Here is a 16,978-nt window from a genome sequence, read left to right on the forward strand (position 1 = left end):
TGTGCTTTGTCGCATCTGTTGGTGTCCACAGACCCCTCACCTTGAGCTCCTCCATGTGAGCGCCCCATCCCTTCAGGGAGGCGTCTGTGGTGATGGTCACTGTTGGTGTTGGGGGTGTTAGAGGCTTTCCCTTTGTTATGTTCTCCATGGTCCACCATGCCATTTCCTTCTGCACTGCGTGCATCACAACCACTAGATCCTCCCAACTTCCTGAAGCTTGTGACCATTGTTCCTGGAGGCATTCTTGGATGGGTCTCATGTGAAGTCGTACATTTGGTACCAGGTGGATGCATGATGCCATCATGCCCAAGATCTTGCTCGCAGTCCTCACTGTCCGAGCTTGTCCCTTCCGGTAGAGGCGAGTTTCCCTCACCAGGGCCCTCGCTCTCTTGTCGCTGGGGAACACCCTGCCCTGTAAGGTGTTGATCTGTGCCCCCAGGAAGATCTTTACTTGTTCCGGCTCCATTGACGATTTTTTCCAATGGATGGAGAACCCCAGGTTTATCAGCTTGCTCGTCACTGTATGTGCGTCTTTCCTGCATTTCTGGTACGAGTTTGCTTTCACTAACCAGTCGTCCAGGTAAGGGTATACGTGTATTCCCTGCCTTCGTAAGTGCGCTGCGACTGCCGCGAGGCACTTTGTGAAGACCCTCGGTGCTGATTTTAGGCCGAAGGCTAGTGTTGTGAACTGGTAGTGGCTTTCTCCGACCGTGAACCTGAGCATATGTTTGTGCTTTACGTTCATTGGTATGTGCAGGTAGGCGTCCTTGAGGTCTATCGTGACCATGAAGTCTCCAATCTGCAATTGCGGTAGCATCTCCTGCAGGGAGGTCATTTTGAATTTTTGTGTTCTTATGAAAGTGTTCAGGAACCTGAGGTCCAGAATGGGTCTCATTGTCTCGTCGACCTTTGGCACGAGGAAATACGTTGAGTATATTCCCTTGTTTCTTTCTTTGAAGGGAACTCGCTCTATGGCCTTCTTTTGTAGCAGCTCTTTTGCTTCTTCCTGAAGCCGCTGTAGCTGGTCGTTTGCTAGTGGCTTTCTCTTTGGTCTCCTGCTTACTGGCCTCCCTTCCAATTCTATGCAGTAGCCGAATTGGATGATGTTTAGTATCCATTTGTCTGATGTGATCTCTCTCCATTCCTGGAGGTAGAATCTTAATCTTCCACCCACTGGTGTTATGTGGTGGTAGTTGTCCATTTTGTCCTGACCCCTTTGTACGTGCTGCCCCCTGGGATCGTTTCTGTGGGCGGGCACACGGATGTCTTTGAAGTCATTTAGAGGTGGGCTGCTGGCCCCCTCTTTTATGCTGTTCTCGTCCATTTCCTCTCCCTCGAAAGGACTGGCCCCTTGACTGGTACTGCCAGGACTGTTTCTGCTGACTCGGCTGCGCCTGCGAGTCCGCCTGGTGCGTTTGTTGGAAAGCCTGGTGTGAAGTACCTGGCTGGTTTCCACCTCTTCCGCCGGGCCTCCGTGACTGAGTGCCCCTCTTGTTGCCTCTGAACTGCAAAGCTCCCATGGATCGTGCAGTTTCATTGTCTTTCTTTAGGTGACTGAGTTTTTCGTCAACTGTTGCCCCAAACAGCGTCTCGCCGTTGAACGGAGTGTTCATGATGCTGTGTTGCACCTTTGGCTTGAAGCCCGAGATTCTGAGCCATGCGTGTCTTCTTTCCGTGACACCCATCATCATGAGCCTGCTGGAGGTGTCTGCTCCATCTAGGGCCGTCTTGAGGCAACAATTTGCCGCATTCTTCCCGTCTTCCACCAGTTTCTCGGCCTTCTGCCTGGCCTCCTGGGGCAGGTCTTTTACCAGTTTTCCTAGCTCCTCCATGATCTGGTGCATGTGCCTGTTTATGAGGGCATTGGAATTAGCCATGCGCCATTGGGTCGCGGCATTCCGTTCGATCCTTCTGCCCACTAAGTCCATCCTTTTGCTCTCCTTATCAGGAGGTGGTCCAGAAGTAGTGGCCACGTTAGCCCTCTTCCTTGCTGTGGCCGTGATGATGGAGTCAGCTGAGACCACGCCTCGAATGTAGGCTGGGTCCTTTGATGAATGCTTGTACTTCTTTTCCGTTCTGGGAGTGACTGCCTTGCATGTTGCGGGCTCCCTGAATGCTTCCATCCCCTGCGCCAAGACGCTGTCGAGCATAGGTAGATACTGGCTCCTTGTTTGCGTGGGGAGTAATGTCTCGAGAAGAAAGTCCGCTTTCTGCTTCTCCTCATCGAGCTTGAGTTTGAAAGCTGCTGCCGCAGACCTTATCACCGAGTTGTAGGCCCCAATGTCGTCCGGCGGCGATGGCCTCGAGGGGTATGTGTCGACCGCCTCTTCCGGGCTCTCGGTGTCGACATCCAGGTAGTCCTCCTCCTGCGGGTCAGAGGTGGCCGACTCGGCGTACAACCTGCTGTCCTCTTCCTCCTCATAGCTTTAAGTCTCGTAGGGATTCTCGTCCTCTTCCTGGTCGTCGACCATTTCGGCGCCAGGCTCATGTTCCTCGACGTGTTCGTCTTCCTCCTCGACCAGTTCTAGCACGGGTTGCTTGGTCTTGTGGGAAATCGTGAAGGCTCTCATCTTGGCGTCGAAATCTTTTTTCCGCTGCAAGATGTTTTCCATTTCGGCTTCTAGTCGCCGTCTTTTCTTTTCCATCTCGGCCGCGTTGTCCGCGCCGGATTGTTCAGCCCCTCTCTTCGACGCCTGGCTCGGCTGTGAGATTTTCGGTGCCGAGGACTTGGACGTCGAACTGGGTTTCGGGTCCCTGGACGGCGTCAGGGCTTTAGGGTCTTTCTCCCTCGACGTCGATCGGTCCTTTTCGGGGACGATCTTCGACGACTTCTGCTGTTCAACAGCTCTCGGCGCCAGGGACTCCTTCTCAGAGGATCCGCTGGGCCTGTGGGTAGCCGCGGACGCCAGGTGTCTCTGCGTCGGCGCTTTCGGGGTCTTGCCCTCATTTTTTCGAGACTCAGAGTCTCTCATGTTCTTGGGGAACGACGAGTCTCCTACCTTATCAGATGTCTTCGTGTAATCGGTCTCTACGACCGTGTAGCTGTCGTCTTCGGCGGCAGCGTTGTCCTCTTCCTCCGAGGACATCCCCAGCTCGTACAGCGATGGCGTCGGGGCTTTTTCTTGGAGGGTGGCGTGCGCTACCCTCTGGCTCTTCCTCACACGAAGGGTCTTCAGGGCGAAGGCGGAGCAGGCGTTGCAGTCCTCGCTTCTGTGGTCTACCGGTAGGCAAAGGTTGCAAACCGGGTGTCGGTCTTTCTGCGCGTACTTGTGGTGGCAGTTAGGGCAGAACTTGAACGGCGTGTTGTCCATCATCGAGTGTTCAGGCCTCCCTGACAGCGTGGACGTCGACGATCGTCGAAGTCCTCGATGATTTCTCCTTCCTTTCGCTCGTCAGTGGTCGGCGAAGTCTTCAGTAGTCTTCTTCTTTCGATATCTTCTCCAATTTCAATCTTTTCCTAGTACTTTCTCCAAAAATGTCTGGAGCCCAACGGGAACGATCCAGACCCGACCGCGGAAAAAAGAATCTGAAGATGGCGCCCAAGGGTGGGAGCTTCCGCAGGAAGCATGCCGACGTCACCGGAAATACACCCAAGGAGGGGTGACGAAAAAACAAAAAAAAAACAAAGAAAAGACTACGAATCCGGACCCAACCAAAGACCGCGGAATATGCACAGCATGGTGAATCCAGAAAGATTCACGCTGCAAAAGAGTTAGTTACTACCATACAGAACCTGAGTTCCCCATCTAACAAAGAGGAGTTGATGACATTTTTAGGTAGGGTAGAATATTATGCCAAGTTTGTTAAAAAATTTGCAAATCTAACCACTAACATGAGATTACTTTTGCGTAAAGGAGTGAATTTTGATTGGTCTGATCAGTGTGAGAAAGAATTTTCTGAGATCAAGCAAAGTTTAAATGATGCGCCCTTTCTTCAGAGTTTTGATCATAAATGTAAATGTATCCTTACTACTGATGCCAGTGAAAAAGGTTTAGGAGCAATCCTTCAACAGTTAAGTCCATCCGGTCTAAAGACTATAATGTTTTTATACCGTAGTTTAAAGGAACGAGAAACTAGGTATTCAGTAGTAGAAAGAGAATCTTTAGCTGTTTTTTGGGCTATAAAAAAACTAAAGACATTTTTGTGGGGCATACATTTTGAGGTCAGGATTGATCACAAGCCCTTGATTGACATTTTTGAAAAAAAGGAATTGACTTGATTTCTGGCCGGATCACTAAATGGATAATTGGTATTCAAGAATATACATTTTCCATCAAATTTATTCCTGGTGTAGAGAACAGAATAGCTGGTGTTCTTTCTCACCTTGTCTTGCTTGAGGATTCTGATTCTGTTGGTGATGAATCCTGTACCAGTAATGATTGGGTATGTGTTGTAGACCATGGACATATAAGTGAGGAAAGATGGTGTGAGGCAATCAATTTGGATGTGACGATTAAAGAGGTGATGTCTTTATTGCAAGGGACTTGGTCTAGTGCTAAGTTGGGGATCAGAATCAACCAAGCCTTTTTGGTCTGTGAGACATGAATTGTCAGTGGACAATGGTTTATTTTTTGAAGATTCAAAATTGGTTCCTCCTTCTAGTCTTAGGAATGACTTCGTGAATTTAGCCCACATTTCTCATCCAGGCGTTACTAAGACTAAGGAAAGGTTACACATGTCATATTGGGGGCCTGGGATGGACAAAATGGTGGCAAGGGAAATTTGTGAATGTATACCTTGCACCATGAGTGACAGTTCTAAGTCGCCGAGGGTTCAACCTATGATTTTGAGAAGAAGGCACTCACGTCCCTGGGTGGATGTTGCATTGGACATTCTTGGGCCCATTAATGAGAAAGGTTCTCAGGTGTTTCTTTTGGTTTTAGTAGACATGTATTCTTGTTGGCTTGAAGTTTTCTTTTTGTCTAATATAGATTCTGGTCATATCATTAAATATTTCCGAGCTTTATTTTCAAGAGAAGGTATTCCATGTGCAATACTTACGGATAATGGTGTACAACTAGTCTCTAAAGAAATGGAAGAGTTTTAATCTTCAAATGGAATATCTCACAAGTTGTGTGGTCTTTACCATCCCGAGGCCAATGGAATGGTTGAGAGGTTAAACAGAGTTTTGAAAGATACCATCTCTTTGGCGAAATCTTTCTTGATTGGAAGAATTAAGTCTTGGAAAAAATAGATGAGTATAGGTTAACTCCTCATTCCACTACTGGAAAGACTCCTTTCTTACTCTTTAGAGGCAGAATTCTGAACACAAATCTTGACCACCATGGGTTAACAAATATGGTTTTAGCAAGGGTTAGGAGTGTCTTGCAAACAGTGATGATGTGCAAGCAAAAGAGGAACAGAAAGCTTTACAAAGGAAAACTTATTTTGCCTAAAAATAAATCAGTTAAGAAGGTACATGTACAAGTTGGTGATTGGGTTGCCATTAAGCGTCCAGGGTTAAGTGCTAATCCCAAATATTTAAAACCCATGAAAGTTATTAAAGTTTTTACCAATGCAGTGAAAACTCATTATTATCGGGTTTGGAACCTGAATAGAGTGGTGTTGTTGAAGGGTAAATTCAATAATATCCCCAATGACATGCCATGTTGTTCAAATAACAATGAGAATGATGGTGCTGAGCTGCGACGATATACTAGATCAACTGTACGACCTAAACATCTTGATGATTATGTTTAAAGCTTATATGTCATAAGTATTGTATATTGTTTATTTGAATTCTTTCTCTAAGGAGTGAGAAGTGTGACATCCTATACATCTCTCACATATCTCACATTCTATGTCTCTATGATCCCTGTCCCTTCTTTTTACTCTTCTTTGATGCTCTATGCTTGTCTCTGGTTAGAATGTTGTTATGTCATAGTGTGGACCAGAGAGGCTGTGGACTCCATGTCAGTTGGGACTGTCTTTGACCAGCTGGTGAATGAGATCCTTCTTGAAGATTAAACTGAATATGAACTCCTACCTGTTTCAAGACTCCTTACTTGGAATATTACACTAGCATTGCCTGTGACAACTCTAGGAAGATTGTGATGGACTTCGTAGTCAGTGGGTGGCCTGCATTCAGTGATGTTCCTCAGTGTGCCAAAGGGTTTTGGAATGTACACGACGAATTGAGCTTTATAGCTAGGGGGGCTCTATCATGGGGAGAGATTAGTTACCTCTTGTAGTATGCACTAGAATATTATCAATTCAGCACATGAAGGTCATCTTGCATGCAGTTTCGCTAAATCCTATTGCTGGCCTAGAGTGGATCGACAGGTAGAGGAAATAGTTAGGGAATTTACTCTCTGTGCTGGTAATGATAAATCCAGGAAAGTCAGAGCAGCACCACTTTCACCTGTCGAGTTACCTGAGCGATCTTGGACTAAGCTAGCCATGGATATTGTAGGGCCCTTCGATGTTTTGTCTCCAAATGAAAGACTTGTGGTTGTCTTGATTGATTATACTTGAAAATGGGTTTCAGCTTGTTGCATGAGTTCTGTGGTTACCAAGAACATCATTACACTTCTCAAGGATGTGTTTGCTTGTGAAGATATACCAGATGGTATAGTTGCTGATTATGGGGTAAAATTTACCTCCCATGAGATGATGGAGTTTTTAAAGGATCTTTCCATTACTCACCACTGCACAACTCTCTGCACCACAAGCCAACGGTTTAGTCGAAAGCATGAGGAGGCTTGTAAGGGCTTGTGCTCAAGCTGCTGTTGAGTCTAGTATACCTTTGAAGAGCATTTTGCAGGAAAAACTGAGGGCGAACAGGAACACATCCAATAGCGTCACTGGTTGCTCACCGTTTAAGAAACTTAAAGGCAGAGTGTCTGGTTCCAACCTCACCCCATCGTGGTTGAGTGAGAAAGATAGGAACAGTGGTGTAGTTGATTTGAGAGTGAAGAGATACCAAAAGAGGTATAAGCAAAGGTATGCTGCCAGGATGGGTGGGCGCAAGTGTGAATGGAAGGTTGGTGACTTGGTGTATGTGAAGAAAGCGATGTTGTCTCCGAAAGGTGAAACAAAATTTCAAGGTCCCAAACGGAGGGTCAAGGTTGTGAAGAATGTTGTGATGCTGAGTGGGAGTGATGTTTGCAGTATGTCTCAACTGTCCAAATGTAACAGGGAGGATGATAATGATGAGGCTCAGTCGAGACAATTGTGTCATAGTGACCTAGTTTACAGGTGCGTATGAGGCATTATTCGCATTTATGGACACCATTACCGCAACCAGGCGTCCATTAGGGTGAATTTCTCACTCTTTTATCACAAAACAGTTGTTCAGTCTGACCCTTAACTTTATTACGACACATACCAGAACGTCAAGTATGTGTCGTAATAAAGTTGAGGGTCAGACTGAACACATGTTTCGTGATAAAAGAGTGAGGAGATCACCCTTGTATTTTCCCGATTACATTTTAGAGTGATATATTAGTTCCCTTTCCTTTTATTTCCTTGTTGTTATTAGTTGCAAATGGTATTCCAATTTTTTCCTTTTCTTTTCTTTATTCCTTATTACTTATTCTCTTTCCTCATGATAAATGTGTTGAAGGGGAAGATGTAGTGTAAGTTTCCCTTTAACAGTGCTGCACCAGTGAGAATGTTAGGTGTATCACCAGAACTTTGTGGGGACATGACAAAAACAGAGTGGCATTGAACAGAGCTGGCTGTTGGTGGTGTCCTCTGGTGGGTGCGAATAAACACCTGTATTATAGAAGAACTAAGTACTCTCCATCGTTTTATTAAATATAATTCATAGTATTGTAACCTTTGAGGTTCTTTGTCTCTCTAAGATATTGTATCCTTGACTGTCAGGCAACTATGTGCAAGTAAGTCTCCATTATCTGGTAAGCGTAAAGAAATGGAGGGATTTAAATTGACTCAAACGGACTGCCATCCGATTCTGGGGTGCTATTTTAGTGGTCTAAAATATAAAAGTGCTTATGGAAATTGGAATAAGAGTGATTTTTGGAAAAGTGAATGTGCGAGTACCCAATAAATGACACACATCACATATGTTTTAAATGGGAAATACTCAAGTTCTCAAATGGAAATCATAAAAACTCACCTGCTGGAATGGTTATCCCATGAATCTTGTCTGCCCAGCCAGCATAATATCTTAGAGTCTTTATCACTCCCTGGAGATCTACGTAGAAAGCCTGCATAAATGGCTTGCCGCTGTCGAGAGATTCAATAGTCTAAAAGATACATCAGGGAGAAAAGTATAAGCTTAACAAAGGACCTTTCCTTTCTTTCATTACATCCTCTCTGAGTTTAATATACCCTCTCTCCCTGACCCATACTGAACCCAAGCACACTCTTGTTGTTTAATGATATTATTCATCTCATCACATTACATGTTTTACTGGATCCTTTCTGTTGCAATTAGGCCTTGCTGTGTCAGGGCATGTAAAGGTTCTTAAGGAATCAAAATGTGTGAGAATTTGGATGCATTTTCCCAGATTCATTTTGAGATTTTCACTAAGTTACATGTACTGACCTTCTATATAAAACAATAGTAGTGGTTTATAAAGCTAGGCATGGATTCTACTGTTAACATAAATGGGTGGTGTAAAATAAGCTTTCATAAACGACCCAAACAAGGGTATAAGGATTGTATCATATACCATAGGCACTAGAAAGGTTGATGCAACATATTCTGTTACTGCCAGTTGGTCTTGGTAGTAGAGAAGATCAAGACAGCCAGGAGGTTCTAACCATAGGGACATTTCTTGTGACTTAATAGTTTTATGTCATGGCTTTCTTAACTGTGAATGCCTCTAGTTTGTATTTGTGTCTCTGATGCTGAGAATAATTTGCTGGTGAATTTACCATAAGGAACCATGTAGGCCATAACAGGCTTAACACTTCCGCCTAGAGTATTCATGAAAGACTACACTTGTTTTTGGCCTTTTAAAGAGAATGCCCTAAGTCAGAAAAATATTTTAGGCTTTCAGTTCTATTAATGGCATCACCTGCGGCCATGTGGAGATCCTTACACATGTAAGTTTACTACTTAGTACTCAATGTAGGAGAGGCCTAGGGGATTGGTAGAAAAATATGGTTGAAAATTGGTGGGGTTCAGGGAGGAGCAAGGAAGCATTACGGAAGTGTTAAATTGGGATTTATGGAGGGACCAGCACCCACATACAAAAGAGCGAGCCTGTTGCTATTCACACAAACGTCACTTTTACATCTACTACGGCTATAAAGGTCCTAAACCAGTAGTACATTTACTCCATCTCAGACCTGGAGTAAGTCCAGGTACAGCAATACCCTTCCGTAAAAAATAATGAAACCCAACAGGAATTAATGTTAAATACATTATATTACGTTTGACTTTTAAGTATGTGTGTGTGTGTGTATTTTGTACATATATATACATTTTGTTTAATGTAAAAGTATTCCACGTAATCTTAAATGTAATATTTTAATTATATAATATTTTAATTATATAAATTGTATTTATAAGGTATTTTAAAAATGTTTCATTTTTTAAATGTATGTTCTGTTAATAATTTTTTATGCATAGTAAATAAATGTATAAATTCTACTGACAGTGGAGTGCTTTTTAAGAATAATACTTAAGTAAATAAATGTTAAATAATTAAATATATTAGATTTAATTATTTATTTAATCTGCAATTAAGTTAAAATACTATATAATTCTTAATGTGTTCTAGTTTTAGAACGCATTTATATATTATTTTACATAAAAGTATTTAAAATATTTTTGAGAAGTCTAATAAACTCCCTATTGTAAAGGATATACTTCCCCCTACTGTAAGGCATAGGCATTGTAATCTACTTAATTAAAAAAGAATTTCATTATATTTCAATAAAAATTGTTACATTGGTTTTATTATCCAAAAGGGTTATTAAATATGTTAAAATAAACTAAATCCTGTTTTATTTTTAGAATTGTTTTTAACATGAAATGTATTATTTATATTTTTAACTATTTAAAATAATTAAATTTCGTGTTTTTATTTTAAGTCCCTAACTTCCATTATTTTCTAAGGGAGAGTGTTGCGGTATCAGTGGTTGGCAATTTGTGGTGCTGGATTTACAACGGCTCTTTTTTTGCCCGTAGTAACTTTTCACTTGTAAATTTGGCTTCACACCCTACTTCAGTGGAGACATGTAAGTTATTGATTAACTATGCTCAAATTTTGGGAATATCCCAAAGTAGTATTGTTGCTCAAAAGTGTAAGAGTAATTTACAAATATTAGAATATGCCCCAATGTGTGCAGGTTTGCACCATCTTTGGTGGAGGCTGTTCCCTAAACCAGGTGTGTGTTTTTGTGCATAATTAGACGTAGAGCTGAGGCAGCCAGAACGTTTGCCACTATTGAAGGATTATTAGAATTTACCACCACACAGTCCCTCGCTTATCACCTGCTGTCCGCACCCACCCAGCTTACGCTACAAATCCTTGACTATTGAGTTGTAGATCCCCAACCCAACAAGGGAGTGCGAATTAAACAAATGCACCAGTTTGTTTTTCAACTCCTGAAAATATTTGGGTGTGGGATTGGTACGGGTGGGTCATTCCCCAGAACCACAACATATGAAGTCACCTCTGGTGACAGATTGAGCACGGCCACAATGTTCACTGATGGAGAAGGAGCTGTAACACCGTAACTGACTGCCTCTCTGGGAAGAGCTTGAGTCTGAGGGACCAGGGTGCTTCCTTATGGGCCCCTAAAGGGCTTGAGGACACTCGCTCAGGCACCTGGAGCCACATGAGGCATGGTGGTACTACAAGCTGGAGCAGAGATAGCGGGTTTAACCTACTCAGTTGAAAGGTGCTGCACCATCTGCAGTACCCTCTAGGGGTTTATGTGAGCCAGAATTTCTGATACTCTAGACTTAATAAGGTTTAACATGGACAAAACTGGATCAAGCTTGGTTTTTAAAACCGCCTTAAACTCAGATAATAAGTCCTTGATAGGTGAGTCACCCCAAAAAGGCTGGGCAAAATGGGGTCGGTCTGGGCAGCCGCATTGGCTAGGGTGCTCCTATGGCTCGCAGCTGGCCCCCGTCTTCTCTGCTTACATCTCGGGCTGACAGTAGTGCTTAACCTCATCGCTGTGGCGGTAATTTTCGTGCTACGCGGCTTTTTTCAAAAAGCCGCGTTAGATGACGAGCTCAGCTCGTCATCCGCACACGCCCCCCGTGGCTGATGACGAGCTGAGCTCGTCATCAGCATCGAAGGGGTTAAACGTGTTTGTTCCAAGTCAGGACCAACTGCACCCCCCCCTCCCCCCTTTCCGGGCACATCTATACCCCCAGAAAAACCTCCCCTGGGCCCTCCCTAGCCTACACAGAACACATGTTATGCACAACCTGTCCGCCCTCCTAGTAGCCTCAGTACAATGGGGGGAGCAAGGAGAGGTTAGAGGAGGGCTGTCGCTGGACAAAGACGGCCTTCTTCCTGCCAACCCTTCATTCAGATTGATACCATTGTAAATCTAGTTGATTGTGAACTAACTCTGATTTTCAATGTGCTTTGGAATAATGTACATAATATACTATGATAGCAAAATGCACTAATTATTTTTAGAATTAAAAACTTAACACAAGTTGATGTGGAGATGAGATGTGTCACATGAAAATTAAAATGAATAGAACTAACATTTCAGTATTTGAAATATAAAAAATGCCACATTCTACACTCGTTTAATTGAACTGAAAACAGATTATTCTGTCTTAGAGCCTAAAATATTCTTTGCATACGGCTTGTGGTCTGGAAAACTATCTTAGTGTTCAAAAGTACCAACACCTGTATTCTATTAAAATTCTCTACTTTCAATGTGAGGAAGACCAGCTCGGGTAATGATGTCTTCTGGGTATATGAGTAGCTGCTTTTTGTGATAGAACCTATAAACAAGGTTCTAATCTTACATCACATACCAAAACAATACAGAAATACAACCTAATCCAGCCCCTTCCATAAGGAGGCAATGGGGGCCTCAAGTGTGTTTGAGATCTAAAAAGACTCCATCATGCATGCTTAACAAGCATATTATGCACTTAAGCTACTTACAGCAAGAATTACCAAGTCCCTCTCCACCAGGTCTGCCAATTTACTCAAGAGTCGGCCCCTTTCCGAAGCATCCATTCTCCTCCAGACCGAACCGATAGAGAAGGCCAGCCTTGCCGCCCTCACTGCTTTGTCTATATCGGACTAAAATGGAGACATAAATAAAGTCAAATCTTTGTCTTTGTTTCTTTATTTCGGTTAAGACAACCATAAAAGAATACAGTGCATATTTATACATTCATCATAAAATAAGATAAGGTACCAATAAAAAATAAAGCTTAGTACAAACATGCATAAGATATCTGCATAATTAGGGATTAAGGTTCTAGGGCACATAATTTTGTCAGAGTGGAAAATCTTACAGACACAATGTAAATTCATTGATCGAGGTAGTATATATTTTTTTAAAATATATAAATAAATACAATCTAAAAAGACTTAAAAGATACCAGGAACTAGTATAATAAAAGTAGTACGGTAAATAAGTATCCGGATAGTAACAATCTGTAAACATTATACAAGGAGAAGTTAAAACTTAAATGTATAAGAGTGACTTTAAAACACGACCATTTACTTGACCTATTACCATTCAGTGAGTTAAGTTTAAAACTGATTTGTTTCTTGTTAGTACAATCCTATTACATTTTTAGTCCATATCTTTTCCTAACTATTGCCAAAGCAAGGAAAAAACGTCTCAGACTAAATACTATAGTCTGTGATGTGTCCCCCTTGAACACTCTTTCCCCATCTTTAATTTTCTGAAAGCCTAAAAGGAGGCAAATGGGTTTAATCCACTTTTTCCTAGCTTGCAGATATGCATGACAGAGAAATAAAACATGAGCCTCATCTTCCCTAGCGCCTATATCACACAGATCGCACATCTCAGATTTGGGATTTGCTATGGGCCCTTATCACACACCCACTTAGATGTTCTAGATTTAATTTGCAGAATGCCATAACGATACTTTAGGTACAATGATTTTGCCATTGCGGGCAGAATTTCGTCCATGAAGCATTCAAATTTACTTTCAGTTTTAACATCAAAGAATTTAAGAGTCAGTCTTCCAATATTAGGATTTTGTAGTATACAACTGTGGATATATTCCCAATACCTTGCTTTGAGCAATTTTTTAGAAAGGTTAGTAAGGGAATCAGGATCTGTCCAGAAGTCAAATCACATTTGATGAATATGAACAGCTATAACTTTTAATTTATCATTCTGAAACTTTAAAAATGTACACAAGAATTAGGATAATCAATTAAATTTTAACAAACAACTGGTAGCAACATCCCACAGGAAAGCCCATTACTTCTTTAGGAAAGCAAGAGCACAGCAAAACCCTTACATTGTAAAGCCAGCAGTGCCTCATGTAGCCTGGTTGTACAAAGGCGATAGTGTGAGAGTTATCAAGTGGCAGTCTTCTGCCCTTTCCATAATGGGTGATGTACCAGGCAGGGGCAACACTTGCGATGTTCCAACCCCTTTTGCCGAGCTCCTGCTATGTAGTCGTATGCACTATGTGTTGGCTGTTGCGTCATTAATTTCCTTGCCATTACCATATTCACTGGATCGGCTTGTTTATACAGCAGGCAGAGGCATTTATTAATCTTGTTTGTGACTGTGTGCACAGGGTGCTGCTGTGTGACTCAGAGGACCAATAAGGTTTTTGGAGTCCAAGTTGCCCCCCAGCATTAGAAAGTGGTGCATAGAAACACACCAGGGCTGTAACATAACCCCCCTGACCATGGGATGACCTGCAGTGCAGTGGGGCCCCACCCATTAGGGACGACCAATGCCGAAATATTTTACATATCCAAATTTTGTCATAGGCATTATGTTATTTAAGGCAGTGGGACTAGATAGTAATGACCCACCCTGTGGTAGGAGGAACACTATCACTCCCTGGGATTGATTAAGGCAAGTGTGTATCATCAGCTCGGGTGAAGAGGACATTTCTTGTGTAGTCCCTCTTCGCCATGGCCTACAACACCAACAACTAAGATATACTGTTCTGCATTTACAAAGTGGGTATATTCGAGAATTAGGCTCAGAGGAAAGCAAGATATCGGAAAATTTGAAAGATAGCTAGAAATGTTCCACAGGCTATTTCTAGAAGTGAATCAGCTGCATGCCCCATAGACAACTTATAAAATAATGTTTTATATAAAGTGGCTTTACCTTGTCTGCTTCTTGCACTTCGCAGATCTGCTCTGACGTCGCTGGATTGTACACTGGAAAAACCTTCCCACTCTCTGAGTTCTGCCACTCATTGTTGATAAATATCTAGAGAAAGTAATTTAAGACACAATGTCAAATCAGGCTCCATAAATGGGATCTTGACATCACCACTGCCATAATACCATGACATAAGCATATTGTAATATTCACAGACGTTACTAAGCCTATTTGACAGTTAGGAGTAATTTTGGATGTTGGCGTAAAATGAGATTCATGATTAGAAAAAATGTTTTTTAAATTAAGCAGTTGCCTGCTTTGCCAGTAGGGTTACGTAGACGTAGTTTAGATGAACAATTACATAGGATGACCATGATTTTAAGAGGTTCAGTGACATAAACAGACCAGTACAACCATGTACACAGTATTATTCTCATTTGCCTGCACTGTATATAGTATTGCAGCATTTATATAGCCCTTACCACCCCTATGCGGAGTACTGAAGCTACGCCATTTATTGTGCATAGGTGGCGGGGTGTTTTTGTTTTGTGATTCTGTGTGGAAAGTGTTTCCATGTTGTGAATGATGACCACTGATGTGCAGGAGAGACCAATCCGCAGATATGGTATGATTGCTTCACTCCAGTTCCAAGTTTCATTCTCAGTAACTAGCTGACCGTTTCTGCTGTGCAACAGTGAGGGCTAGCCTGTGCCATATATGATGGTGGTATCAAATATAGAGCAAAATATTTAATGTGGACCATCTCTTTCTAGAGCACTGTCCTAATTTTGGAAATGTGTGACATCTATTTCGCATTTTCCATATTTATTCAATATTAGGCATGCATTTGTTGCGCTATAAAAGTCGCGTAAATAAATAAATAAATAAATAAATTTCCATATATCATCTAGTCACTTTGCACATCCAGGTATAACATATCTGTGTGCCTACCAATGGAAGAAAAATAAACCCCAGGCTTAACCAGTCTCATATTTATTGATATACCTGACCTAGGTAATGTCACACGATGATCTTCCTAGTGTATGCCCCTGCATATGTACTTTTACTAATGACGCACCCATATACTCTTGTTTCATGTACACGTGAATGTGACCCGTGCACGCACTTCAGAGTAGAAATGGATTTGATAGACAAAAATGTGAAATGTAGGAAGATGACAACACATTAAAATCAACTTCTGCCGTCTCCACCCGTTCAAAGGTTCTCCTCATCTTGTGTGGCTCCTGTGTTCCTCGCCAAACCTCGGCATCCTCTCTCTAGCTACAGGGCAGGACCATTTCTGAGTTAAAAACGTGTGCAGGTTTGCTTACTGTTCTTACTAATCCGCACCAACCTTCGAAGGCAGATTCAACACGTCAGCAGCCCGGAGTTAACCTGAGATGAGAGGACCTCTCTCTGTCAAACTCTTTTCACGACCACTTAGGAAAACAGTGAGAAACAGCCCATCTATTATTGCACACAAATATTCAGCATCTGTAGAATAAATAGCGTATAGCTGAACACTGTGAGGTTATATCTGTTAGTTGTCAGTCTTTGTTGAGAACACATTGTTGATGTTTTCTATTCTTTGTATCCATATTTATGGTCCCTTAGTAATGGGTCACCAATGCCTTTCTGTAAAGTGCTTTTGCAACACATACAGGTCTGGTAGGTGCTGTATAATTTTGCGAAAATAAATAAGCATCCTGGATGGCTGAGATGCCCTAATAAAACCTCACATGTACATAATTAAGGTGGTTCATGTTTTATAACTAAGGGTGGGCGTAGTTCGCGAAGTAGCGCTACGCGAAGTGCACTTCGCACTACGCGAACTTCACGTACCTCTACGCGAGCTGCGTAGTACCATGTTTGCACTGTGCAAGATTCGTTTTCAATAATTGCACAGTGCGGACAAGCATCTGGCACTGTGCAATCATTGAAAACGGCATCTTGCACTGTGCGAGCTGTAGTTTTCTGCTGCTCGAGTAGATTTTTACTTGAGCGGCAGCTTTCTCAACGCGAACTGGTAGTTTCTCATTGCGAGCGGTCGCGAGCATGCGCAACCACTCGCAATGAGAAACCTGACCTCCCCGCGTTGAGAATCTCGCTGGGATGTAATTTTGCTTGCTCGCGGTCGCGAACGTGACGTTGAGGACCGCGAACAAGAAAAAAATGACCGCTGCATTACGCGTGTTCGCACTGTGCTACGTGCAGCTCGCGTAGTGCGAAGTTGCGCAAACTTCGCAAACTACGCGAGTGTAGCGCTTCGCCCAGGGTTATTTATAACACCATACCTAAACTCGGGCACTGATTTAAAGGTATTCTGATGAGCAACTTATTGTTAAATGTGCGGTTAACAGATTGTGCACTTTTGTCAATAATTGATTTAAATTGATTAGGTATTACCACATTACCAATGCAATAGTAAAGCACCATAACATGGAAAAAGGTTGCCTATTATCTTTTGTGACTGTCGGCTCGGGCCATCATGAACATAGATTAAACCTAAATAAAGTGTGTTTAGATATGGCCCTATAACTCAAAGATTGTCTGGTCTCTACTCTTCAAGCTCCTGGATATATTCTGGAGCACTCATTTTAACAGTGAGGATCCAAGCATAGTCCTTTGTATACGCATGCAAAAGCCATCGAGCTCTACAGCTGAACATGCAAAATCGACTTCATTCCGGCCAACATGGTGACTCGGGTTCTCTACTAGCTGTGTAATCAGTGGCATAGCTAGA

General features: G+C 42.5%; 1 protein-coding gene across 1 annotated transcript in view; it reads right to left on the reverse strand.

Annotated features, from left to right (window-relative positions):
* ALDH1A2 (aldehyde dehydrogenase 1 family member A2) overlaps positions 1-16,978 on the reverse strand; it is a 235,675-nt gene that overhangs the window by 120,506 nt on the left and 98,191 nt on the right. Inside the window, exons 2-4 of the mRNA XM_086959367.1 lie at positions 14,239-14,343; positions 12,063-12,203; positions 8,081-8,210 (exon numbers count right to left, since the gene is read on the reverse strand). Of these exons, the coding sequence (XP_086815493.1) occupies positions 8,081-8,210; positions 12,063-12,203; positions 14,239-14,343 (376 nt within the window). The remainder of the gene's footprint in view (positions 1-8,080; positions 8,211-12,062; positions 12,204-14,238; positions 14,344-16,978) is intronic.

Source organism: Lissotriton vulgaris, chromosome 2_2 (genome assembly GCF_964263255.1).
Source record: "Lissotriton vulgaris chromosome 2_2, aLisVul1.2, whole genome shotgun sequence".
NCBI lineage: Eukaryota > Metazoa > Chordata > Amphibia > Caudata > Salamandridae > Lissotriton > Lissotriton vulgaris.